Raw genomic sequence first — 23,840 nt, 5'->3', positions numbered from 1 at the left:
AAGTTAAGATTTACTGGACTACTCATGCAGTACTTCTCTCCATCCATCCATTTTCAAATGTCTTCCTATTTCATCTGCGGCCCACTCTTGTATTATATGACCTTCTCCCATCTCTCAACAGTTTACCTCTGTCACTCTGTGCTGACCTGTAAAGAGGGTCACAGCGGTCCCACCCATGAGTCCATCCAGACTGTGCTGGACTGTAAGTCCTTCAGACCGGCAGTCAACCTCAGCAACCCCACTATAACCAACATCTCCTTCACTCTCTATGCTGTACTGGGGGTGGTGAGTCTGGCTCCAGTTATCCTACTGTTCAGGAAATATTCCTGATGACTTTGCAGAGGGTTAATACTATGCAATTCTAGCTTTTCAAATTTAAAGACGTTCAGGTTAAGGATTCTAAATGTGTCAAAAACTGTTTTTCAAAATTTCATAACTGGATTGCCATGTTGCCTTATTAATCCATTAGTCCCCAGTTTCTGAAGTCAATTCCTATTTATGTCATGGTAATTTACATTTCTTTAGTGTTTAAGGTAGACGTTTACTTAGGCTGCGTTTCTGCCGGAAAAAACAACAACACAATCGATTTTTGGTACAGTACACAACTTCTAAGGCACAGTATGTTCTTGGTTTTCTTTCAGAATGAAAAGACCCAGATTCTCACCACCTTCCTCTGGGTGAGAATGGTGAGTGTCAAGGTCCCTGAGCTTTCACGTCTTACTTTGTGTCTCTTATGTTAAAAGCTTTGTTGATACTTAAGAACTGCTGCTTGATTAAACTGAAACTGTTCTGAATCACTCATATTATATTCTATATTACAGTACATTTCGTATGTATGTTTTGTTGGAACAACTGTAATAGTTGTTCCTACTAAACAATTTCTTTATTACCTGGAACTACTTTCTTGTAAGGCTTGGATGAATGAATACCTGGTGTGGGATCCTGTGGCTTGTGATGGTATCACCAGGATATCATTACCCGTGAGGGAGCTTTGGAGCCCTGACATCATTGTCTTTGAGTTGTGAGTATCCAAAACAGGTCATTGTTTCCTTCTCCTCCTCTATCGTCTATCCCTCCTCACCTACCCCTCCCTCCCTCCTCTAGTGTGGATGACGACGTGTCCCAGGAGTGTCCCTACGTGTACGTCAACCACACGGGTCACATCCGCTGGAACAGGATGTTGCGGCTCGTCAGTGCCTGCAACCTGAAGATCTTCAGCTTTCCCTTCGACATCCAGAACTGCTCCTTCACATTCGGCTCCTACATGCACACCAGTAAGTAATACAAAAATCAGTTTAGTGTTTTGTTTGACTGCAGTTCTTTGGGCATATGTGAAGTCCTCTGTGACATTGGTTGTTAAAAGCAATGTATACACATAAATGTCATTTGATTTGAAAATGCCGTCTACTATCAAACATTTGCCACTATTTGTTAGTATTTGGGTGTGTGAGTGACTTCTACTAGGAGTCACTTTCCCACTGCCATGAGTGACTGCCCTTCAAACTTGAAAGATCTCAGGAATTGTACATTTTTTGGGGGGGGAATGCAAGCTTGCAGTTGAAAATGAAATGACATCCCTGTAAAGTTTTATGAATTTCTGTCGCTATGACATGAATGTCCTTCCTGATTATTATACTATAAATTGCCTGATGCCTCATGTCCCAGCCCAGGATGTGAAGTTGAATGCAGCCTTGACATTTGAGGAGATGTCAGAGAACTCCAAACGCAATCTGGAGGCCAGCGGGGAGTGGGAGCTGGTCACCATCATGGGGGACACTTCAATCCTTAAATTTGGCGTAGACGAGTGGGACATCATCACCTTCTGGGTGAGAAAAGAGTGTGTGAGTGAGCATGATTGTGAAAAAACTATTAAGAAATGCTATCTTTGCCACAGTAAAAACATTTGTCTCTAAGAGATTGAAGACAAATTGAGAGAGAGATATCATGAAAAGATCATAAAGAGATGATTTACCACTGAAGGACTTCTCCTTGTTATCATTAACCCCTCATCCACCCACAGAAGGTTCTGGGATTTGACACTCGCTTGCTGTGTCCTCACTAACCAAAGGCAATCTCTCTCCTCCTTCCACCAGGTGGTGATCAAGCGGAGTCCGTTGCTGTACGTGGTCAACCTCCTGATCCCCAGCTCCTTCCTCATGCTCATCGACATTGTGTCGTTCTACCTGCCGCCTCACAGCGTCGACCGTGCCTCCTTCAAGATGACCCTCATCCTGGGCTACACCGTCTTCCTGCTCATCATGAACAACCTGCTCCCCAGCACAGCCAACGGGACACCGATCTTAGGTTCAGGCAACAGGGTTTTCAGCTAAAATTATGAGGGACGTGGGTAGGAATTTGCACAACATGGTTGCAATTAGATATCCAATCTGTTGTTATGTTTTTTTATAACAGGGAGTCATCTTTTTGTATTCATAGTTGTGTTACAAAGACAAAGGAACGTTTTTTTTTTTTTCTTTGATGATTTCCATTTCAACCTTCCGGACAACTACATCTCCACCTGGAAAGTTCTTAGTGATAATGCTCATGCCTCATTCATTCATTTTTGCCTGATTGTCTTTTAAAAGAACAACATCCCCTTCTTAAAGTTTTGACCTCTTTTCTTGCCACTGTCAAAGCTGCAATGTTTTGAGATGTTCACACCTCCACCTATTCCAAAAGGTGTCAGCCAAGCTTTGGACTTGCTTCCACTCCTCTTTGAAGAGATCCCTGAATCTCCTTGACTGGTTGTGGAGCTATCGTAGTACAACCCCACTATCCGTGTTGTCGCATCTATCTCTGTGACTATCATCTCAGCAATATCCACTTCGGATGAGTACAGCCGTCCACAGTTCTAGCCTTGGGATCATTGAGTCAGGCTGGGGGGGGGGGCAACTCAGCCTTTCAACTCAACTGCGGTTTGTTTGTCATGGTTCGTCACCTTCATGTAGAATAAAGCTGCAATGGCTTTCACTCAAGCGTCCGCAAAGACAGAGTTCTCTTCTCTGTGCGCCTGTAGTGGAAAAAGATGCGTGTAAGGGGAGCTTATCTGGACTTCCTCTAAGTCTTGGAGCAGCTCTCTCCATCTGGTCCACTCAAAGTCCATGTCTGTGGGGAGTGGCGGGTCTCAATCCCTTTGCTTGCGTGGGGAGCTCTCTGAGTTTCAACCCTCCGTGGACAGACATGTACGAGAAACCCTAGGGGGTTGTAGAGACTATCGACCATTGACAGAACTTTCTCTCTGAGTAAAGGGCTTCTGGTCATCCGGAACATGAAGGCGTCTGTGCACAAATTCCAAGAACACCCAAAGATACGCTCCATGTCATAAACTCAAAAGTCTAAGTCTTTGACACCACGGTCCTCGGTTGGGAACGCGTCAATGACTGTGGGTCTATATAATGCAATTTTTTCAAGCTGAGGTTAGAAGCTGCAGGCATTTTCTGCGCTGGTCCAACAATACCGATAGTCTCCTCCTTGGCCGTCGACGTAGAATTCAAGTTCAATGAATTTTGTTGCATCACTGCCATCATCTGATTTTGCTTCTTCTGCTGCCCTTTGTAAACCGGACATGAACGCGGCAGGGGAGGAGGCACTGCCACCGAAGGGGTGGACTCACATTCTGTAATACACAACATCGCAGGTAAGTCGTCATTGGTCGTGGTCCACCTTCACCAGTAAGCAGTGAAACATGCGTTGTATGTTAGCGAGGATGGCTTCCCGGTTACTTCCTGAACCCAGCAGGCTGTTAAGGTCAGGACCCTCGAGAAGGACATCGCTGAGTGACACTCCTCCATGTGGCGCACTCGAGTCGAAAACTACACGGATCTTATTCAGCATTCTGGGACGGTCAACACGGAACAGGGGCAGGCACCAGCACGCTCGTCCTTGACGCAGGGGCAGTTCGACCTCTGCAGGCCTCTGCTGAGATATTACAGTAAACGGGGTCAGCACCAGACTCAAACTGAGGCCAGTGCTGTAAGGTCTCAGCCTACATGGTATCTGGAAAGCCACTGGGGCACCCTCTCAAGCTTGGTTTTACCTGCGTCCCAAACCTTTAGCTGCCATTCTGTTGGCTCGTCCAGATGTCAACCGTGGGGTTTTAGCAACGATCAATTAGCGACTAATTAGCACCAGATTCGAACTGAAGCCAGTGCTGTAAGGTCTCAGTCTACATGGTATCTGGAAAGCCACAGGGGCACCCTCTCAAGCTTGGTTTTACCTGCGTCCCAAACATTTAGCTGCCATTCTGTTGGCTTGTCCAGATGTCAACGATGCTAACGATGTTAGCAACGATCAATTAGCGACTAATTGTTTTATTCATTGAATTCCTCCTGCCCGACAACCCCAGAGTGAGCCCAGCCCTGTGTCTCCCTTTTCTCTCTCCCAGGTATCTATTTCTCAGTGTGCCTGGCTTTGATGGTCATCAGTCTGATGGAAACTGTCATCATCACTTACGTGCTCCACCACAACTCCCTGAAGTATCGCAAGGTTCCCCACTGGGTGCGTGTGGTCGTCCTCGAGCACATCGCCCGCCTCATCTGCTACCGTTGGCCGGAGCAAGACTCGCTTGCTTCCGGAACCCAGACGGACAAAGGCAACCAGTGTGAACCGGCCCAGGGGCCCTGGATCATCCAACCATCATCAGCAGACCACTCACCCTCTCACCACCCTGCCAGCATTAAGGGTGAGAGGATAGAATGATGCACATTTGGTCACACAAACGAAGGTGTAAAATGAGCAAACCGTTTATTACAAATAACTTACAATTTCAATGAAATTGTGTCCATGCCAGGTCCTGTGGCGACAGTAGCGACCGTACCAGAGCTGAAGCAGATCAGCCAGGACCTGAGCGCTCTGCGGGCCCATCTGACGTCACTGCAGAAGGAAGGACAGCTGCTGGACCAGTGGTGCCATGTGGGCTACGTTCTGGACTTCCTGCTCTTCCGCATCTACTTGTTCATCATTACCTGCTACGCTTTGGTCATCATCTGCATGTGGTTTATCTGGATCAACCAGTGAAGGGCTGGAAATGGTGGGTGTGTGTGTATGAGGGGAAAGATGGAGAACAGCTGTGTAACAAGTGTGTAAGCCTGTAGTTTTAGCACTGTACATGTAGTAGAGACAGTATACACGTAACCTACTCTTCCAGTACAATATATCCTCTCCTCTGTTTTTTGAATGCTGTGTGGTGTGTGAGCCCTTTGCTATTATTGGCCTTGTTATGCTTCCAGTTCATTAGCACCTGACTGAGCCTGCTGCGCCTGAGGTGACAAAACAATAAAATGGGACACGGTCATTAAGACACTGTGTTCGAAATGCTGCCGTGTCATGTCTGTTTATTAGGTATGTTAGCTTGCTGCTAACTTCCTACTCAACATTTAATCTGTCGAATAAAAATCCAACGGTGAACAGTCTGACCAGTCTTTTATTGTCATCATAATTATATAACAATTTAACACAATATACATTTTTATTGTTATATAATTTTTTTTCAGTAGTGCACTTCAATATCCTCACACGCCTCCACATAAAAAAGGAGTTAATAACTAACAATAGTTCACTGGGTTGGGGAGGCCTTGAACAAGTCAATTAAAGAAACTTCATTCAGGAAAAAGAATTGAATAATCACAATACAGTGTTTTCTTTAAAGCAGCCTTGTTAAAATCAATTCAGATAAGTCTGTCACACAACTCCAGTCACTGATCGACAGCTAACAGATCCACAAAGAACACAACTTATTCCATGGTATAACATATACCATTGAGGTGTATGGAGACCGAACCTCAGCTAAAACAGACCTCAGAACCATAACTGAAAAATGGCTGACACCTGTGACAGGCGAACCCCGTTAGGAAATAAAGCTAAGAGAAGCCCCAAGATGGACGCCTCCCTACCTCCCCAACCACAGACGAGTCAGTGCAATCAAATAAAATAAATCTATAAAGATGCTCTCGCGTGTCACATACGCACACAACGAGAAAAGGGAACTATTAAGTGCCTTGTTAGGCTGGTGCAAAATGCTTGCTAAGAAATACGTACATTGACAGCAGTTGCAGAGACACACACACATTCTCTCCATTGCACACCCATAATATTTTAAGTGCTCAAAACCTCATATACACACAAACATTCCCTCAAACACAAACAAAGCAGCACAAATATGGCGCCTTCATTGTCTAATCTTAAAAAATATCAGCAACACTGCCTGAAGGTCTCCTAATAATGTCCAGTTAGACAAACTCCTTTTCTCTTTGCAATTTTCAGTAGCTATAGCTCCACCAGTAAATACTGTACACCGGACCAAGAGGCAAGTAGGCCTATCTAAAATAGCATAAAATAGGAGAGAGCCTTAGAACACGGATTTCTTAAATACTTTGAAATGATTCTACATGTTTAAAATGGCAAAATATTGACTCGAATGGCAGGATGATGTCACATTTGCACTTGGTTAGAGCAGCAACCCACACAATCACCCTTTATTTAAAGTTTAGGCTGAGAGACGTTTTTTTTGTTGTTGCAGAGCTAGTGTAGCCCATCAAATCCATAACAAAGTCGTTCCCGGAAGCTGTGCTTTCGGGGGAGAACGAGAGCAATAGAAAGAGGGAGGGTAAAAAAAAGAGGGATGAGAAGGAGCTGGAAGAAAGAAGGGCATGGTCAAGTCACTACAATCATTGTCGCTTTGTGCTCTATTGGTTTTCCTCCTCCATCCCTCCCTCCCTCCCCCCTCGACGGTTCCCTTCAGCTGCCGCCTCCCTCGTCCTCCTCCTTGTCCTCCTGCTCCTCCATGTTCTTCCGTGCCATCCTCTCCCTCCTCTCCGCCAGACGCTGGCATCGCGGGCACTCCTTAACCCCCTTGAAGCAGTTGCGGTGGAAGCATGCTTTGCACTCTGGAAGAAGGAGAAGAAGAAAAAAAGACGACCAAGACCATTAATGTTGAATGCCGAGACCCAGGTGGTCAATGCAAAGTTTTACAAATGAACTGGGCTGGATGGGGCCATGGGGAACGCCGGCCGCGTTAGACACGTTGTACGGGAGAGGAACAAAGACAAATATGGACATCGAATGAGTCTGTGGGAGGGTTTCCATGGCCTCCCTTACCTCTACAATGCAAACCAGTTTGACAAGAATACTCCTAGCTCTAGGCAGAGGTGCACTGATGTCACAACAGAAGAGCCAATCGTCATCCGAGAGATAAAGGGGAGGGGTGTAAATGGATATAAAAAGAGGAGGAGTAAGTCAGTAAAGCAAAAGGCAGGAGGAGTTGCAGGAGTTTGGCACCTCACAACAGAAGGCTACACCAGTCTGCACCATACCCGTTTCAACCTGACTTGCACGAATGCCCCAACCCTTTAGAGAGTGCTTATGAAGGTTTCAGCTACCGTGTTGGATATTTCAACTGGATTCCCAATGAAATGGTGCGTTCTGATTAATGAAAAGGACCAAGTGACTGAAATTCATGAACATGTTTATTTCTCAAAGACAAACTATTTGTAAAGATAGGCATCCCTCATTCTGATAGATGACAATACAAAAACAACGGCTTTATCTTAGATTCAGTCGCGGTCGCAAAAATATATAGATCTACTTAAATAAATCACAAAAAATTGCATATTTAACAGGAGGCAGCAATAGCAAATCATATAATTCAAATGTATGGCTTATCTCACTAATAATTCAGGATCTGACTGAATCCTGAACACTGCTAGCAATGAACTTTGGCATCACCCATAAACCAGACCAGATTTCCAGCAAGCTCAGGGAGTTCGCGTCCGAAACAGCGAGAGGTTTGTCGAGGACAGAGACCAGCTCTGCTCCATGTGTAAGAGGAGACAAAGCAAATAGGTGTATCCGACCGCACCCATGTTTGGGCTACAAACAACAAATCGACTGCCTAGACAACCAACTACGGCCAAGTGCAGAACGATAAGCCATGCTTAGACAAGTCCCCACCACCAGGAAGTCAAGTAGAGGAGCGTTTACAAGTGTAAAGGTTACGTTTCTATTAAACAAGTCCCACTTCCACAGTCGGGTCACCCACTGGCAGAAAAAACGACTTCCAAAAAGATTCCAAACAACCATCACACAGAAGTGCCAGAAACAGAGGAAAGTGAGAGAAAGAGAGAACTTAACTGCAGAAGAAGAAGAAGAAATGGGAAGAATTTCAAAGATGATAAAAAAAGTGGATAAACGCCTGTATGGTACACCCTTCCCTCCACTGAAAGTTTTTTTTCTTTCTTTCTGACCGCTGTCCTTCTTTTGTGAAAGAAGTCGAACCATTTCTTGCTCATTGTCCCTCTGCCTCTACTTTGGCACCCCCCTCTTTCTCACCCTGGCTTTCCTCGCCTCCCTTCTTCTCTTTCCTCACTTTGGTTATTCTCCTGGCTCTGCGCGTTTTGCGAGACCTCCAATTGAAGGGAGCCTCGGTCTCTTTGGCATGTCTGTCGTCTGCTCCGTCACTCTCGCCACTGGCATCCCGTTCACTACTCTCTCTGGTGTCTCTTGAGAAAATGTTGGCTAATCGAGATGGCTTTAACATCTTCAGATTCAAGAACCTCCCCGTCTTGCCTCCGCCCACCTCACCCCGTCTTTCCCTCAGGCTACTCTCTTTCCCCTGGTTTCCCTCCTTTGCCGTCGTGACACTATCCTCACGGTCCACCTCTTCCTCGTCGCTTTCAGTCTCCCGGTGCTGCTTTGACGACTCCTCCTCAGATTCTCTACCCCCTCCTTCCGCGTCTGTCCCTCTCTTCCCTCTATCCTCCAGATCTCCCCCGGAGAGAGCCTTAGCTGGCGTACCGACCCGTGGGACACTTCCCTCTCCCTTCTCTTTCTCTTCTCCTCCGTCTTCATCTATCTGTTCCTTCTCTCCCTGCTCCTTGTCGCCTTTGACGCCCGCTAGTCTGTCGGCGCCCTGTGCTGTGCTGAGTTTCTTGGTTGTTTTTGAAATGTTGAGGACTTCGAATAAGCTGCTCGCCTCTTTCCGTACGCCGCCACTCATCTCCCTGTCTTCGCCCTCCGCCCCCTCACGTTCAGCTGCCCGCGCTCCCGCCTTCCCCTCCGTCCCTCCCTCCGTTCCCCTGCCGCGAGAGAAGGCCGCGGCGAGTCGGCCTCGCCTGAACGCTCCAAACAACGTTTCCCTCTCCCCTTTCTTTTTCTCTCCCGCACCCTCGGCCTCCTTCTCCTCTGCTCCCCCCTCGCGTCCCTCCCCGGGTTCTCCTCCCGCCTCCTCGACGCCCGAGCCCGTTCCCTGGTCTCCGCTACTGCTCTCGTCCAGCTCCCCCCCCTCTCCCTCTCTCCTGTCCTGGGACAAGGCCCTCGCGAGCCTACGGGGTCGGGGGAACTTCCAGTTTCTCCAGGAAGGGGCAGGGGAGGAGGAGGAGGGGCGCAGGCCGCATATCCCTCCGGCCACAAGGGGGGGCTCACCTTCGCAGCGCTGGCACTTATGCAGCTCAAAGGGGAAGATGATGTCTTTGTCGTTGTTGCAGAACTCACAGACGAAGCCCTTGGCCTGGCACAGCTAGAGAACGAAGAGGAATGGAAGAGTTTATGGTTACGTGACCACCCGCACACACGCCCGCGTTCCAAGACTTCACAATAAAACAGGAGCCCGCCAACGCCGACGCGGCCGTCGGCGAGGAAAACACGCGTTTCAAAGATCGAACGACGGCGCTCTCGCTCACCACACAGCTGGCCACGTGGGCGGAACCCAGTTTGAGCAGGTCTCGCAGACGGGGGGCCAGTTCACCGCTGCGCACGCTGCCGAGGTCGTTGAGGGAGAAGAGATGCAGGTCCTCTGTCAGGTGTCCTGGGAGGCTGTCAAACTGGTCCAGCACACTGCGGGGGGGGACGCAAACACACGAGCGTGCACTCGAGGAGCCGTGTCTATACCCATAAGCATGAGTCTGACAGGCAGTAGCCTGGTAGTAGACATTCCACAAAGCGGGAAAACACACAGATTTATGCGGAGCAGAAGGTTACGCTGTAAACCTTCGCATGCCAACAAAGCCATTGATGATCACGCACGCACACACACGGCACAAAGTCCAAATTGCTTACTCTTTAGCGAGGCGGCACGTCTTGAAGAGGTTTTTCATGTGGAAGAGTTGGACTCTCAAGACCTATAAAAAGGGTAAAATAGCTGTGCGTTCAAACACCGCAAAGACAAACAATCTTTCGAAGAAAAAAAAAAACCCACTTCAGTTTGCCTGGCAATCACTAAGTAAAATAAGAAAACGTGTTTCAAAGCTACTTGAACCGGCAACCGTCGCTGGTGGGGCCTCGTCTTAGTGGCACTCACCCTGACCGTCTCCAGAGCCTTGTTCTTCTTGTAGAGGCTGTTGTTGATGTCGTTGGGGTTGAACAAGGGATCCCCGGCGATCTTGCCCAGCAGGTCCCGGGCAAAGTTGCTGACGTAGTATTTGCTGAAGTCCCACTTACGGAGCACGCGGCCCGGCACTACCGTCTGGGCGTTCTCGTGGCAGCACTGGCAGAAGTAGCGGCCCAGGTACTCGCAGTAGCGCAGTCGCTTGATGTAGTCTGGGGTGGTGAGGGGTCGAACCGGGGAGGGTCAGAGTTAGACACAAAATGGCCGCCATGGTAGGTCATCAGGGTAGGGGGAAGAGTAAGGGTGGTTGGGTTAGAGGCTTACCTGGGTCTATGCGGATCCCACAGCCCGCACAGCGGTAGTTCTGCTTGGCGACAATGATCTTCCTCCTGAGACGGATCAGAAACGGAGACAGGACAGTTGGAAAGAGAGAGAGAGACATAAGCAATAAGAGGATGGTTAGGAACAGAACACAGACAAACAGATAGTTCACAGAGGACTCTAACTTCAAGAGATACATTCCAAGAGATCAAATGAAAGATAAGCAGGGTGCAGCCTGGCTCCGGGGATCCTCGTCTCGTGTCCAAAGAGCGCGTTTTGCCGACTCACTTGGGGGCGGGGTGGATGTTGAAGATGATCTGCGGCCGCGGCGGGGCCCACTCCAGGTTGCCTCGCACCCGGATCCGCAGCTTGTAGATGTCGGCGTGCTCGCCGTCGTCCGGGGAGATGGGCAAGGAGTCGGGGATGGGCAGGAGCTGTGGGAGAGACGGTGTGTTTCACTGTGCGTATGTCTGCATCTCTCTCTCTCTGGGTCTCTCTCTCCGTGTGTCTCTCTCCGTGTGTCTCTCTCCGTGTGTCTCTCTCTCTGTGTCTCTCTCTCTGTGTCTCTCTCTCTCTGTGTCTCTCTCTCTCTGTGTCTCTCTCTCTCTGTGTCTCTCTCTCTGTGTCTCTCTCTCTCTGTGTGTCTCTTTCTCTGTGTGTCTCTCTGTCTTTGTCTCTCTGTCTTTGTTTCTCTCTCTCTCTCTCTCTGTCTCTCTCTCTCTGTCTCTCTCTCTCTCTCTGTTTCTCTCTCTCTGTCTCTCTCTCTCTGTCTCTCTCTCTCTGTCTCTCTGTCTCTGTCTCTCTGTCTCTGTCTCTCTCTCTCTCTATCTCTCTCTCTCTCTGTGTGTGAGCGCAGTGGGGGGCTGCCAACCTTCTGAGGGGCGTCGTGTTCTGGAACCAGCCAGTCGAGCTCCGAGGCGGCGGGCAGCTGCATGCCCTCAAACTGCCTGAGCAGGCCCATGGCCACCGACTCAGCAGAGTTGGACTGGAGGAAGGAGGGGGAGCTGAGGAGGGAGGGAGAGACAGGGCAGGGGAGGAGGCGTGGAGGAGGAAGAAGGAAAACGCATGAGATGGTTTCGAGGAAACCCTCACTGAATTCCTCCTCCCTGGGTCCCTTCCATTCCCCCCCCCCCCCCTCTGAGTACAAAAAGATAACCAGATGCGTTACATGCCTACTGTTTGGGTGGACGCTTATATGTACTTAAAATGCAACACCGGTTCTGTATGGAAAGGAAGTTGGGAGGGGGAGACAGGAAGTGACACTCACATGGACTCGGAGCTAAGGAACGACCGACCGCTGGAGGTGACGCTACGTTTGATGTCGGCGTCTGAGGAGAGAATACAAAAAACAGAAAGAACATGTGGTAGGAGAGGGAGGAGATTAGGCTAAGAGTTGCTACGTTTGAATGTTTGAAGGTCAACTAGTTGAGTGGACTTCAGAGTAAACACACCAAGGCATCAGACAGTACTGTGTGGCAGAGTCTGGGGAGATCTTAAACACGAGTGAGTACGAGCAACGGGTTTCTGCGTCAGCGTTTCCAGCTTATCTGTGTTTTGACACACTCATTTGGGCGCAATTTCCATGTGCGGCCGAAACCGGCGATACGCCAAACGGCCAGATACACAAAATTAATCAGTGACAAGAACGAAGGCACTCAACAAGGTGCCCCTTTGTTTAGAGACTCCTCATCAGCAACTGCTCTTAGGGACGCTGGAATAAGGATCTTATTGATGGTGAAAGAAATTGGGTTGTCTCATTCACGGTCTTCATTCGATTCGCTGGTCACTACCACAGTTCACTGCTGATGCTTCAGCGTGGAAACTGAAGAAGAACTACAAGCCAGACTGTCATAGCTGCTGCTGCAAAGTGCTCAATAAATGTAGCATTTGTGAGAAGAGGGGGACGCAATAAGTGACTGTGTGTAAGAGCCGTACGGTCTGAAGCATTCTAAAAAGACATTGTGCGAGTTTATCATAATGCATATGGAAGCAAATGAAACTGAGGGCGTGGATGAATGAATGAGCGAGCAAGCGTGAACCGCACATGTACCACACACGTGTGCACGCACACACACACACACACACACACCATTCCCCCGCAGTGTCACTAAACCCTGGAGCCGTAACGAGCAACAAGCACCGACAAAGGCAAGCGCACACGCTAGTTGAGGAATGCCACTGGCTGGATTCCAAACGGAACACTCTCTTATGGTCCTATTCAATTCAGTGATTCCCCCTCAGTTTAATAAGCGAGGTCAAACTTGAAACAAAACTGATACAGAAACCTAGCTAACCTGAGATTCAGTGAAGAGGTCATGTCTCAAAAACCATAACTTACATTAGTCTAAGCCTCCAATTAACAAAATACTAATTATGTAAGTCACTTAATGACAGCCAAAGTCACCAAAGATAATTAACTAAGTTCTTGGTTTGGAATCCAGCCAATATTTGTCCTGCATAGCCCACCATATTATTAGCCGCCACATCTATGCCTTTAGCCAAGCCGCCATATGCCTCTAGCCCCCCTACTGGAGCTCCCTAGCCTCTAACCCCACTTACCCTGTCTCCCTGCCCTCTAACCCCACTTACCCTGTCTCCCTGCCCTCTAACCCCATTTACCCTGTCTCCCTACCCTCTAACCCCACTTACCCTGTCTCCCTGCCCTCTAACCCCACTTACCCTGTCTCCCTGCCCTCTAACCCCACTTACCCTGTCTCCAAGGGGCTCCTAGCCCCACTTACAGTCTTCCTAGGCCTCCAGCCACCCTTACCCAGTCTCCCTAGGCCTCCAGCCACCCTTACCCAGTCTTCCTAGGCCTCCAGCCACCCTTACCCAGTCTTCCGAGGCCTCCAGCCACCCTTACCCAGTCTCCCTAGGCCTCAAGCCCCCCCTACCCCTTGGCAGATACCTGAAAAGAGCGAGGCGAGTGACAGGGAAAGGCCACTCTGAGACACCGCCATCAGGGTCTGGCCCTCACTGCCATCTGGGAGACAGAAACTACACTCAGCACGGGCGCCACCAGACACAAACACACACACATGGGTACAAATACACAACATGGACAATAATGTGTACATTTGAACCCCACGCATGGGCGGTACCACAGTCACAACAAATATTCAAAGACACACAGGAAAACTAGGCAAACACACCTGCCCCCATGCTGTAAGTTATGCGCCAACCTTTTTAGACACCGTTTGTGTCACTTGTTCACCTATAAGAGTCACTGTTGGATGCTAGCACGAGTTAGCCGTGTCCATCTCTCTTTGTCTTTCAGGACTAAATGCCTCACATCTACGACTGTGTGTGGCGTAGAAATGGAAAATGATAAAAGCTTCCAATCAAACCCTTCCAAAGTCTCAATGTCATAAATCCCAGAGCCAAGTGAGTTAAGCTTTCATACGCCGTTATCACAATTCCTCAAATGTATCCTTGACCTGGCCGCGGCTGTCGACGGCGCATGGCAAAATGGGGAAATGTTTACAGCTCGACGGAATGAGGTGAACGGGAATGGCGCTGATGAGAACAAAGCACACGTGGGCACCTCGCCACTGAGAGAGGAACGGGATTCCTGCCCCCCCCTGGCATCTACCTTTCAGCTCGCACTCCACCACCTCCTCCACGGAGTCCGAGTCAGACGTGTGCAGGGAATCCTGGGAGCTTCTCCTGGATCCTCCGCTGTCTGTCGAGTGGAACACTGAGAGAGAGAGAGAGAGAGAGAGAGAGAGAGAGAGAGAGAGAGAAACAGAGAGAGAGAGACACAGAAAGACAGAGACATAGAGAGAGAGAGAAACACAAAGAGAGAGATAAAGAGAGAAACGAACAGAAAGATAGAGACAGACACACAGAGAGAGAAAGAGAGATAGAGGGAGAGAGATAAGAGGGTGAGACACAAGCAGGACCAGTTTGAACGATAACCTTCTACTGTAGATTCCCATCTGCTGTCACTGGAAAGGCAGGAATGTTCGTGACTCAATTATCTCAAGAAGCGGGCATTGTATAAAGTTGACCATCAGCAGGTCTTGCTCAAGGACGTGCAGTGAATTAGGTGATAGTGTTTGGATGAGCGGCTTACAAATAAATGTAGATTAAAAAAAAAAAGCGTTTGCAGCCATGATGAGCTGCAACAGACAATAGAGCCATGAAAACTTCACGAGCATTTTAAGCCAATATTTTCTGCATTTAGCATTTTTCTGCTACCTACATTCACAACGTTGTTCTGGCTTGTCTGTAGTGTGTTTTGGGCTGCTTCATTTGAAAGTTCACAGCTCACCATCACTGGGCATCCACAGCGTGTGTGTGTGCGCGTGACAGCATGTGGCATGCGTGTGTGTGTGAGAAAAACGCGTGCGTCGGGTGTGAGGGGGCCGAGGCACTCACGGTGCTGCGACGGCGTGCAGGTCGACGTGGGCCCGTGGCGGAGCTGCTGCCGGCGCAGGCGGATCTTCTGCTTGAGCAGCTGGATCTCGCTGTCGCTGTCGCCCTCCTCCTCGCCGCCGCCCCCGCCCTCCTCCTGCCGCCGACGCAGGTTGCACTTCATCAGCTCGATGGCGGCGATCAGGGACTCGGAGATGCTGAAGTGGGCGTTCTCCTGGGAGGCGAAGGGGGGGGTCGTGTTTGGGTTTCGAGTTCAATATTGCCTCCCTCGTGTTCAGAACGAGGACGTGTGAACTCCTTGGAGTTTGGCTTTGTTTCGAGTATTTCGTTAGGAACCTGTCAAGCTTCTATCCTAACAAGCCCCAACATATTTGTCCTTTTAACCTATTTTTTTTAATCAATATTAAACTAGTAGGGTATTTCAGGGTTTACTGTGATACAAGCATATCATTTCATTCACATACCTTCTCCAGGTCGGCACAGCTGCCAAAGTCCTGCTCTGACAAGTAGCTGATGAGGCTCTGGCCTTCTGACGGCTTCCGGAACATGCCGTCTGGAACGCTGCCGTACTGCGAGCCATCTGAACCCACGAGGCACACACACACACACGTATGAAACACACAAAAAACTTTCACACTTCCTGGACCGACCATGTATCACGGCATGAGTATGGTGTGGTCAGGGTGGATGGCGGCAGGTGTCATCGAGCGTACTCACTGGACTCCATATAGAGGGAGCTGGCAGTGCTCGCATCACTGCTCGGGGGGGAGAAGGGACCGTAGCCCTGAACACACGAGTCCACTTCAGGCGACTCTAGAACACAGAGGAGCAAAGTTCAAATAACGCACAACCCCCGGTGAGTCAAGCTTCAGACATGCTCTGAACTACCCCCACCCCCACCCCCCAATTTTTCTTTTGCTAATAAACAAAGCAGGAAATGTTGACGAAGCATCGCGTCATCAATAACCAAGGTTGAAGGTTACCTGAGGTCAACATTTTTTGATCTCCGATGCTTTGAGTGAACACAACAAATACCGCAATGTAATGGAAACAGCATGCAAGGGATTGAATACAAGTGGCCTGCATCAACAACAAGACACCGAAGTCATGGTGGGGGCTTCGGGCTCACGGCCTGGGTCTGACCCGAAGCCGACTAAAAACGACGACAACAGAAACGGCGGCATGGAATCGAGAAGCGGGGAGCACAAATGAGGAACCAGGAACTAGGATGGCGAGGCCAGAGATGAGTCAGGAGATACAATCATGCTCAGGCAAGGGAGGGGAGGGGTGGGTGGGTTGGGAATGAGAAATGGAGGGCAATGGACGGTACCGTCCGCGCCGCCAACCTGCTATAGGGTCCTCTATGATTATGGTGATTTTCCTTTGGCCACCTCCTTCGCGCAAAGACGGAAGGAGAAAGAGCGGGAGGCAAAAGACAGGAGAGAGAGAGAGAAAGGTTTGCAGTTAAAGTGGCGACAGAGCCTAAAGACGGCTGCATCGATTCAGAAGCAAAGTCGAACATCCGAGCGCGGCAGGAAACGTGCAGCTTTAGGGAGGGCAGGATGTGGGCTCGACCTCGTCGCACACCGTCTCGCCACACGGCCGCCGACACTTTGCCGTCGCGCCGCGTCTTCCAGGAAACGTGCTGGCAGCGCTCCCCTGCAGTGGGCTGTTGCGCACACACACACGCTACTACACACACACACACACACACTTGCCTATTCTGAAACGCCCACACACAGTCACTCACCATGTCTGTGATTCCGACCGAGTCCCGTGTCCGACACTGAGCGGACGTGGCCCCTGCCCCCCCGGTCGGGTCCCTTCTGTCCCACTGAGAAGGAGGAGCGTCGGAGAGGGGGCGGGGCCCCCGCCAGGGAACTCTGCCCCAGGGGCGTGGCCAGGACCTCTTCGGGCTCGCTGGCCGCGGCGGAGCAGCGGGAGTCGCGGCGGGGGCGGCGCTGGCCCAGGTTACCGATGGCCAGGTACTCGGGCCCGTCGTCGTAGTCCGCCTCGCCGGCGTCCGGCGGGGGGGAGGCGGGCTCGGTCAGGGCGATGCGGGGGACGGCCGGGGCGACTGGAGGGGGAGTCGCGCCGCGCTCACACTCCCCCGTCCCGGACACACAGAGCCAGGGGGCACCCGGGGCGCTGGAGTCTGGAAGACAAAACGAGGTCAAAGGTTACCAAAAAAAAAGAGAGGCAAAAAATGGTTCCTGGGCTAGACTCGCGGCGCAGACACAACGCAAAAAGAGCAGTGCTGCATTTCCGCCCTTCTTTTATTTCAGATTTTCGATGTTCTAATTCGCGAACATTCCTGCTCGCGCGTCCCTTTCGGAAACACTGACAGACGAGCCTGTTGTAGAGAAATTCTTCAATGTACTCTTCCGCAAACTGTCATGTGCTCGCACAATCAGGCTTGTGTGCAGTCAGACATACATTCACGAGCAGACTATGGTGAATTCATGCAAAGACGCATTCCCAGTCTTCTTAACGCCCCAAATCATAATCTTATTAAGCGAGCACCGGTCAAATTTCTGTTAATTTGTCCTAAACCCTCCACGGTCTTCTTTAACCTCAGTTACCAGGAATCCTGCTCCAGCTAGTCTGTTTACCCTGTATTTAACGCTGCCCTTCTTGTTCCCATTCTATTCTCGTTCACTATCCGCGCCTCTCAAATAACCCTCAGACTCTTCCAACTATCCATCCATCCACCTAACCATCCATTTATCCGTTCATCCACCCATCCATCCACCCATCCATCCATCGTGCCCCTGCTGACCTGTGTTAACAGTGTTCTGTAAAGAGGCTGTGGTGCTGGTGGGGGTGCTGGTGGCGGAGGGTCCCTCTCGGAGGGAGAGCTGAGAGGCGGTGAACCTGCGGCTGAGTTCTCCATGCTGGGGGCCGTTGCTGGTCCTCCCGGCCCCCACTAAGACACACATACTCTGGGTCTTCATCAGACCCTTCAGAGGAGAGAGCTGGGAATGAAACGGATGGCTTGGTTAGTTTACGCCGGTGTGTAATTTTGGTGTGTTGAAGGGAGGTTCTACCGAACCTGGTCCAGTGGGGAACAATTCCTAATTTGTCTCCGCATTAAGCAACACGAAGCAAAAACAGATGACTGGAACGTAACCTACGAGAACATCTAGAACAACATCGCTCATAAACGTTTGCCGAACACACACACACACACGCACACACTCCCAGGCTTGACTGTCGGAATCTCTGGAAGTTTCTAGAAGTGCTCACCCGGGCTGTGTCGATGAGGGCCAGCAGCCTGGGGTTGTTCTGCTCCACCGCCTCCAGACACTGGAACATGGCCGTCACGTGGGGCTCGCTCAGGAGAAAGGCCTCCTCTGAGGCACGGACAGAGATAAGGATCGGGGAAGTCAGGAGAAACGGCCAACAGAAGAAAAAAAAAGGGAAAAAAACATGACACAATCCATAAACTTGAAAGCCAAGGGGAAAAGAGAGAGAGGTGCGCGGGGGTTATCTATCACTGACCGTTGAAGTACTTGCGCGTGTGCCCCTGGTGTCTGAGGAGGGGCCGGAGCTGGGCCGACAGCAGGTGGACCTGGAGGCTGTGGAGCAGCCAGCGCTCGGCCTTGTGGCTCTCCCCTGCACTCCGCATCCCACTGCTCAACACCGGCTCCAGCTTACTGAACTACAGCCACGGAGGTGGGTAGGGACAGAGAGAGAGAGAGGGAGTGGAGACAGAAAGAGAGAGGTAGAGGCAGTGAGCAGTAAAGAGAGAGGTAGAGAGTGAACAGTAAAGAGATAGGGAGAGAGGTAAAGAGAGAGAGAGAGAGTAGAGAGAGAAAGAAAGAGGTAAAGACAGTAAGCAGTAAAGCGAGAGGTAGAGAGTGAACAGTAAAGAGAGGGAGAGTGGTAGAGAGAGAGAGAGAAGTAGAGAGAGAGGTAGAGAGAGAGGTAGAGAGAGAGAGAGAGAGAGAGAGAGAGAGAGAGAGAGAGAGCAAGGAGTAAAGAGAGAGGTAGAGAGAGAAAGAGAGAGGTAGAGAGAGAGAGGTAGGAAAAGACAACTAGGTCAAACACGAATCAATCCATTCACGACTGCTGAGCAGCAGCAATCTTGGAACCACCTCCAGTCATTCGATAACGGGAGGTTGGCTCTGGTAACTGAGAGGACTGCGAGGACGACACCTCAGTCTTATGAGATCCCATCCACAAGACATGAAGCAGGTCAAGGGGTAAAGGGTGCACTGACCATCACAACAGCAGCATGTGAGAAAGAGGTGTTGCTGTGCCAACAACAACGAGGCTGTTACTGATTGACTGTGTGCGTGGAATCCTCTTTTGTCAACATGAGAGCATGTGAAAGGTGTGCTTGTTGTTCATTGAGAATGGAACATTCTGGTTTTCTGGGAAGGAATGTTCCTTTATTTCTGCGACAAAGGCCCGAGGCTGTAAAAATGTATCGACTGTATAATGTTTTGACTTCCCTTACATTAGGATCTGTTGCGTTCCGTACCTGTTCCACGTGCGAGGCCAAGTGCGGACTGATGTAACGCACACACCAAACGAACGGCCAGTAGTCCTTCTGCTTATAGTACACCTGCAACACAAAACCGACGGTTGAAATAACCGAAGCTTTGTCCTGAGCAACCGAGCAGAGCGAGAAAAGCCACACTGTACTGTCGTGTGACCCTTTGTGTCGGTAGTTCCACCATTCACCTTCCCCCTTACCTTTATTTGACACAACCTGGTTTCAAGTGCCTTCAGAATGTATGCCAGTGGGTTCATTTTGAGATTGTATAACCGTTATAAGGGAGTCGGAGTCGTTGGGAGTCAGATGGCTGAGCGGTGAGGGAGTCGGGCTAGTACTCTGAAGGTTACCGGATCGATTCCCCGCTGTGTCAAATGATGTTGTGTCCTTGGGCAAGGCATTTCACCCTACTTGTCTAGGGGGGAATGTCCCTGTACTTACTGTAAGTCGCTCTGGATAAGAGCGTCTGCTAAATGACTAAATGTAAATGTAAATGTTATGTAACCAACACAGAAGCGATGGCACTGCGTAATGAATCACGAAGGCCTGACGACAGCGTGGGGGCAACAATGGGGGGGGGGGGGGGGGGGGGGGGGGGGGGGGGGGGGGGGGGGGGGGGGGGGGAACCCTGTCTCACAACGAACGGTAGAACATTCTGGAACATTTACATTTAAATGTAGTCATTTAGCAGACGCTCTTATCCAGAGCGACTTACAGTAAGTACAGGGACATTCCCCCGAGGCAAGTAGGGTGAAGTGCCTTGCCCAAGGACACAACGTCATTTTGCACGGAAGGGAATCGAACCAGCAACCTTCAGATTACTATCCCGATTCTCTAACCGCTCAGCCTGACTCCTTCCTGGAACGCGGGCATTTTGTCGATAGAGGCCGTTTGATATTGGTCCATACGTGTCGGAACGGTGTTGTGTTCTTTTTAAACAGGTCTACTCGTGAAATCGTACTTGTGAACGGACCTCCAGTGTGCCTTTCGGCCCTGGGCGTCGTTGCTGACCTGTTCGTGTTTGAGCCCGTGGCTCAGGATGCTGTTCATGTCCTTGTGCAGCCGCTGCAGGCCCCCGTAGCGAGACCACACGTTGGGGTTGTTACTGGACACCAGGCCCTCCACTGTGGTCTTCAGACTGGACAGCAGCTTCCAGTGTTCCCTCCTGGATACAGAGGGAGAAAAGGAGCAGAGGGAGGAGAGTGAATCAGAGCAGATGATGTCAAATAATTAGGAGACTGTCTGACATGTTGGTTAGAGAGGGGGGGGGGGGGGGGAAGTAATCAAACACAATGGTCAAACGATCGTTCCGAAGGACAAAGCCACGAGGTGTGGCGATGTCATTCTCAACCCAGTTAAACCAACATTCTTTTGACCAACGACTACAGCAGGCTCATCTCCACAACTTCCTCATTTTTCCCTCAAGTCAGCAGTGAATTGAAGCTTAATGCTGACACGAAAACACTGAACAGACTCGCATACTTTCTTTTCCTTTTCCTCCCTTTCTCTCTCGCTGACCCACTTGCAAGTGCTATAAAGCAAAGTGAGTCATGAATAGTCACACATTTCCAGAAACTGGAAAACATGGAGGGGACCGTTTTATTATCCTGTGTCTAAAATATCAAATGTGCAGGTCGCTGTAGAGCTAATTCCATCTAACAGCAGCCAAGAGATGCTCATTGATAAACCGTGTAAGGACATGAATTGGTTGCGTTGTGGTGTTAACAAGGTAACATTTATGACCACATGCTCTTTAAATGTCCAAAGGAGCATGGTTGCTACCAAGTCACCAGTCTAATCAAATCACATAATGAGAAAATGACCAGGGCATGAGATAGGCACATTCTCCTCAGTGTGGTGTATGTGTTTGTATGAGAGGGATTCCAGGGGGGGGGCATTCCACAGGGCTCAGACAGGTTGAAAAGGTTAAAGGTTAACTTAACAGGGAAACGTTTGTGTGATTTTATAACCGCTTGAGTAATCAGTTATAAGTGATTTTATAACCACTTGAGTAATCAGTCATAAAAGCGTTTTCAGATGTCTTATTTTGTGGGATGTACAAAATAATGTAGGCCTACTGATATTTTAAAGCAACCACAGCCATGCAGGAAGAATAGAGCAGCTCAGTATGACATCCGTTAGCAACTGTAAACATACTGAAAGCTACAACCAGTGAGGTAGCTAGCCACGACCAGTGAGGTAGCTAGCCTAACGAGACAGAATGTGTTTTGGTTGTCCATTAGATTAGATTTTTCCCGACACTCCATTCTCCCTCATAGACACACTGGAATGAGTGTCGTTATTTGGGTTCGGCTAACGAAGGTTGAAGCCGGTTGTTCAAACAAGTATTGACAGAAGACTAGATGACTAGCAGTAGCAATAGCTTTAAGTGACAAAATCCTATGAGTTGTTCGCACTAAATTATGATACTGCTTGTGTGCAACTTTATATAAAAATTGCTATGAATAACTACTTGGTGCTAGCTAGCTAGTGAAGTACTAGGTACACTGACTAAAACAGCAGTCATCGTTGGTTTTTCTGACATCCCTTGATTTGCTTGCTACTTTCGCTATGCTAACAAGCTAGCTAGTCTCCATTTAGAGTACATAGTGTAGCACCCAATGCCACCAGCTACTGTGCGTTAGCAAACACACGTCGCAGTTTGCAAGATCGACATGCTAAACTATTTAGATCAATTGCTGAAAGAAAGCGTAAACACAAAGTAAAAGCAGTGCACGGTTAGCTAGCAAGCTGGTCTAGCGAAGTATGACAAGTAATAACTTGCAGGTGTTGTGTGCTAGGGCGTCATCGTTTTGAGGCTACCAAGATATGCTAATAGCTAATTAGCTTCGCAGTATCCCACCCAGTCTCAAGCTGTTCCCTGCATCCTTACCTGCGTTCCTCGGCTTCTCTCTCTGCCGTGATCTCCATGTCTTCGTATGAGGGGGGAAACCAAAAACAATTGCTGTATCAGCTTCTCCCCAAAGAGTCTTCAGTAACTGAAGACAAGTCACCAGCGACGACTGGCGATTGTACAACTCTTCCTAGTCAGCAGAGCTGTCACTGAGTGTCCGATAAGAAAGTCAAAACACCATCCAGTGGGAGGATCCAGAGACAAGCAACAACCGCATGACTTGCCTATTTGGGGGCGGGCCGGGTTGCCAGACTTGTCGGTTGTGTTGATTTGAGACTCTGGTGCCATCTAGCTATGTACTTTTTTGTGATGTATTTTTCCTTTTATAGTTGACAGTTTCTTGCAGAAAATACTGTTAACTAAAAAATACTGTAAATTGGGGTCTCTATGAACTACAGTGTAAGGTCTTTCTCCTCACACAGCATGGGAAAGAGCCTGTGCTCAATGATGAACGATCATTTTAGTGGACCACCAACACCCAAAAGGCCTGTTCCATAAAGCGAGTTTACCGAATAAGCCAGACTTATGTCAGTTAGTCGAACTCATTTCTAGTTCATTCGGTTCCATAAAGCTAGCTCAACGTCGGTCAAATTCGGTTACTATGGCAACTTAGGCTGCAAAACTAGTCTGTTCCGGGGCAGGCTTGGCGTGACTTGGTGCTTAACCAGACCTTGCTGTAACACTGACCCAACGGGAAAACTATGATTTACCACGGATATTCTCATGTTCATGTTCAGCATTGATAGAAAATCAACTTAGCCTACTACATAGGCTACAACATTTAGCCTGATGCATTAAGACCATTGGGTATCCTCCACACAGTTTCTGTTCGGATTACCCAATGTGTAGACCACTTGAAGTTGCCTCACAATTGTGTTATTGGTCAAATTTCGAATAATAAGAATGACTTCCTGCAGTCAAATCTAATTGAAGAATTGGACTTGAAGTTGTTAACCCTGCACGGAGAGGGAGTGGCCATGTCAGTGAATGAACAAAGATGAAGATTCATTCAGAGCGGGAGGACGGAATGAAAAGATTCTGGTTATACACCTTTTTCCTTTACATCCACACCTGTATACACACACACACACACACACACACACACACTTCAAGTCCTGAAAAGGCTCTCCTCTGACGTGTGAGGTCTCCACAGAGTTACTGAACACCACCCCCTCGTCACCTAGCAGAGAGAACAACAGTCATCGGGAACAGTCCATCTTGTCCTCCTTTAACCTCACTTCTTCCCCCCCCCCTCTCTCTCCTTTCCCTCTCACACAGGATGGATCTCCCTAATTACAGAGGAGAGGAGCGGGAGAACGCACACACACACAGACACACAAAGTGGCTAAGCTCTATTGGAGCGACATTATTGATGGACAGATCCAGCCCTTGGTACAATCTATCTCTCT

The 23,840-nt window shown here is 49.3% G+C and overlaps 2 protein-coding genes across 6 annotated transcripts; one reads left to right on the top strand and one right to left on the bottom strand.

Moving 5' to 3' along the window:
* Window positions 1-757: 757 nt before the first annotated feature.
* Window positions 758-5,876, top strand: LOC124478531 (5-hydroxytryptamine receptor 3A-like). The gene is made up of 6 exons (XM_047036792.1): window positions 758-1,021; window positions 1,105-1,274; window positions 1,666-1,826; window positions 2,094-2,304; window positions 4,385-4,681; window positions 4,790-5,876. The coding sequence occupies exons 1-6, from the start codon at window positions 918-920 to the stop codon at window positions 5,014-5,016; spliced, it is 1,170 nt and encodes a 389-aa protein (XP_046892748.1). The 5' UTR covers window positions 758-917; the 3' UTR covers window positions 5,017-5,876.
* Window positions 5,424-22,611, bottom strand: rubcn (rubicon autophagy regulator). 5 transcript variants are annotated; one of them, XM_047036787.1, is made up of 21 exons: window positions 22,411-22,611; window positions 20,529-20,682; window positions 19,503-19,586; window positions 18,518-18,677; window positions 18,263-18,369; window positions 17,796-17,991; window positions 16,767-17,171; window positions 15,734-15,829; window positions 15,481-15,596; window positions 15,020-15,230; window positions 14,232-14,336; window positions 13,548-13,622; window positions 11,907-11,967; window positions 11,511-11,643; window positions 10,928-11,073; window positions 10,643-10,707; window positions 10,292-10,530; window positions 10,051-10,112; window positions 9,675-9,828; window positions 8,326-9,511; window positions 5,424-6,884 (listed from the first exon to the last, which is right to left on the bottom strand). In XM_047036787.1, the coding sequence occupies exons 1-21, from the start codon at window positions 22,446-22,448 to the stop codon at window positions 6,736-6,738; spliced, it is 3,942 nt and encodes a 1,313-aa protein (XP_046892743.1). In that variant the 5' UTR covers window positions 22,449-22,611; the 3' UTR covers window positions 5,424-6,735. The 5 variants fall into 5 exon arrangements, with proteins under 5 accessions (XP_046892743.1, XP_046892746.1, XP_046892744.1 ...); XM_047036790.1 differs by having other exon boundaries at window positions 9,418-9,511; XM_047036788.1 differs by having other exon boundaries at window positions 14,232-14,321.
* Window positions 22,612-23,840: the final 1,229 nt, after the last annotated feature.

Source organism: Hypomesus transpacificus, chromosome 16 (genome assembly GCF_021917145.1).
Source record: "Hypomesus transpacificus isolate Combined female chromosome 16, fHypTra1, whole genome shotgun sequence".
NCBI classification, from domain to species: Eukaryota; Metazoa; Chordata; class Actinopteri; order Osmeriformes; family Osmeridae; genus Hypomesus; species Hypomesus transpacificus.
Note: the sequence above shows the minus strand (reverse complement) of the source record. Positions and strands in the feature narration are given on the sequence as shown.

What these genes read in the sequence shown, in the direction of transcription:
- rubcn (XM_047036787.1), bottom strand. Translation starts at nt 22,448, where the DNA reads ATGGAGATCACGGCAGAGAGAGAAGCCGAGGAACGCAG. An exon ending in AGAGAAGCCGAGGAACGCAG is followed by an intron (nt 20,683 to 22,410) that starts GTAAGGATGCAG and finishes CTCTGTATCCAG; the next exon opens with GAGGGAACACTGGAAGCTGC. An exon ending in AACACGACGCCCCTCAGAAG is followed by an intron (nt 11,074 to 11,510) that starts GTTGGCAGCCCC and finishes TCTCTCCCACAG; the next exon opens with CTCCTGCCCATCCCCGACTC.
- LOC124478531 (XM_047036792.1), top strand. Translation starts at nt 918, where the DNA reads ATGAATGAATACCTGGTGTGGGATCCTGTGGCTTGTGATGGTATCACC. An exon ending in GGGACATCATCACCTTCTGG is followed by an intron (nt 1,827 to 2,093) that starts GTGAGAAAAGAG and finishes TCCTTCCACCAG; the next exon opens with GTGGTGATCAAGCGGAGTCC. An exon ending in CCACCCTGCCAGCATTAAGG is followed by an intron (nt 4,682 to 4,789) that starts GTGAGAGGATAG and finishes TGTCCATGCCAG; the next exon opens with GTCCTGTGGCGACAGTAGCG.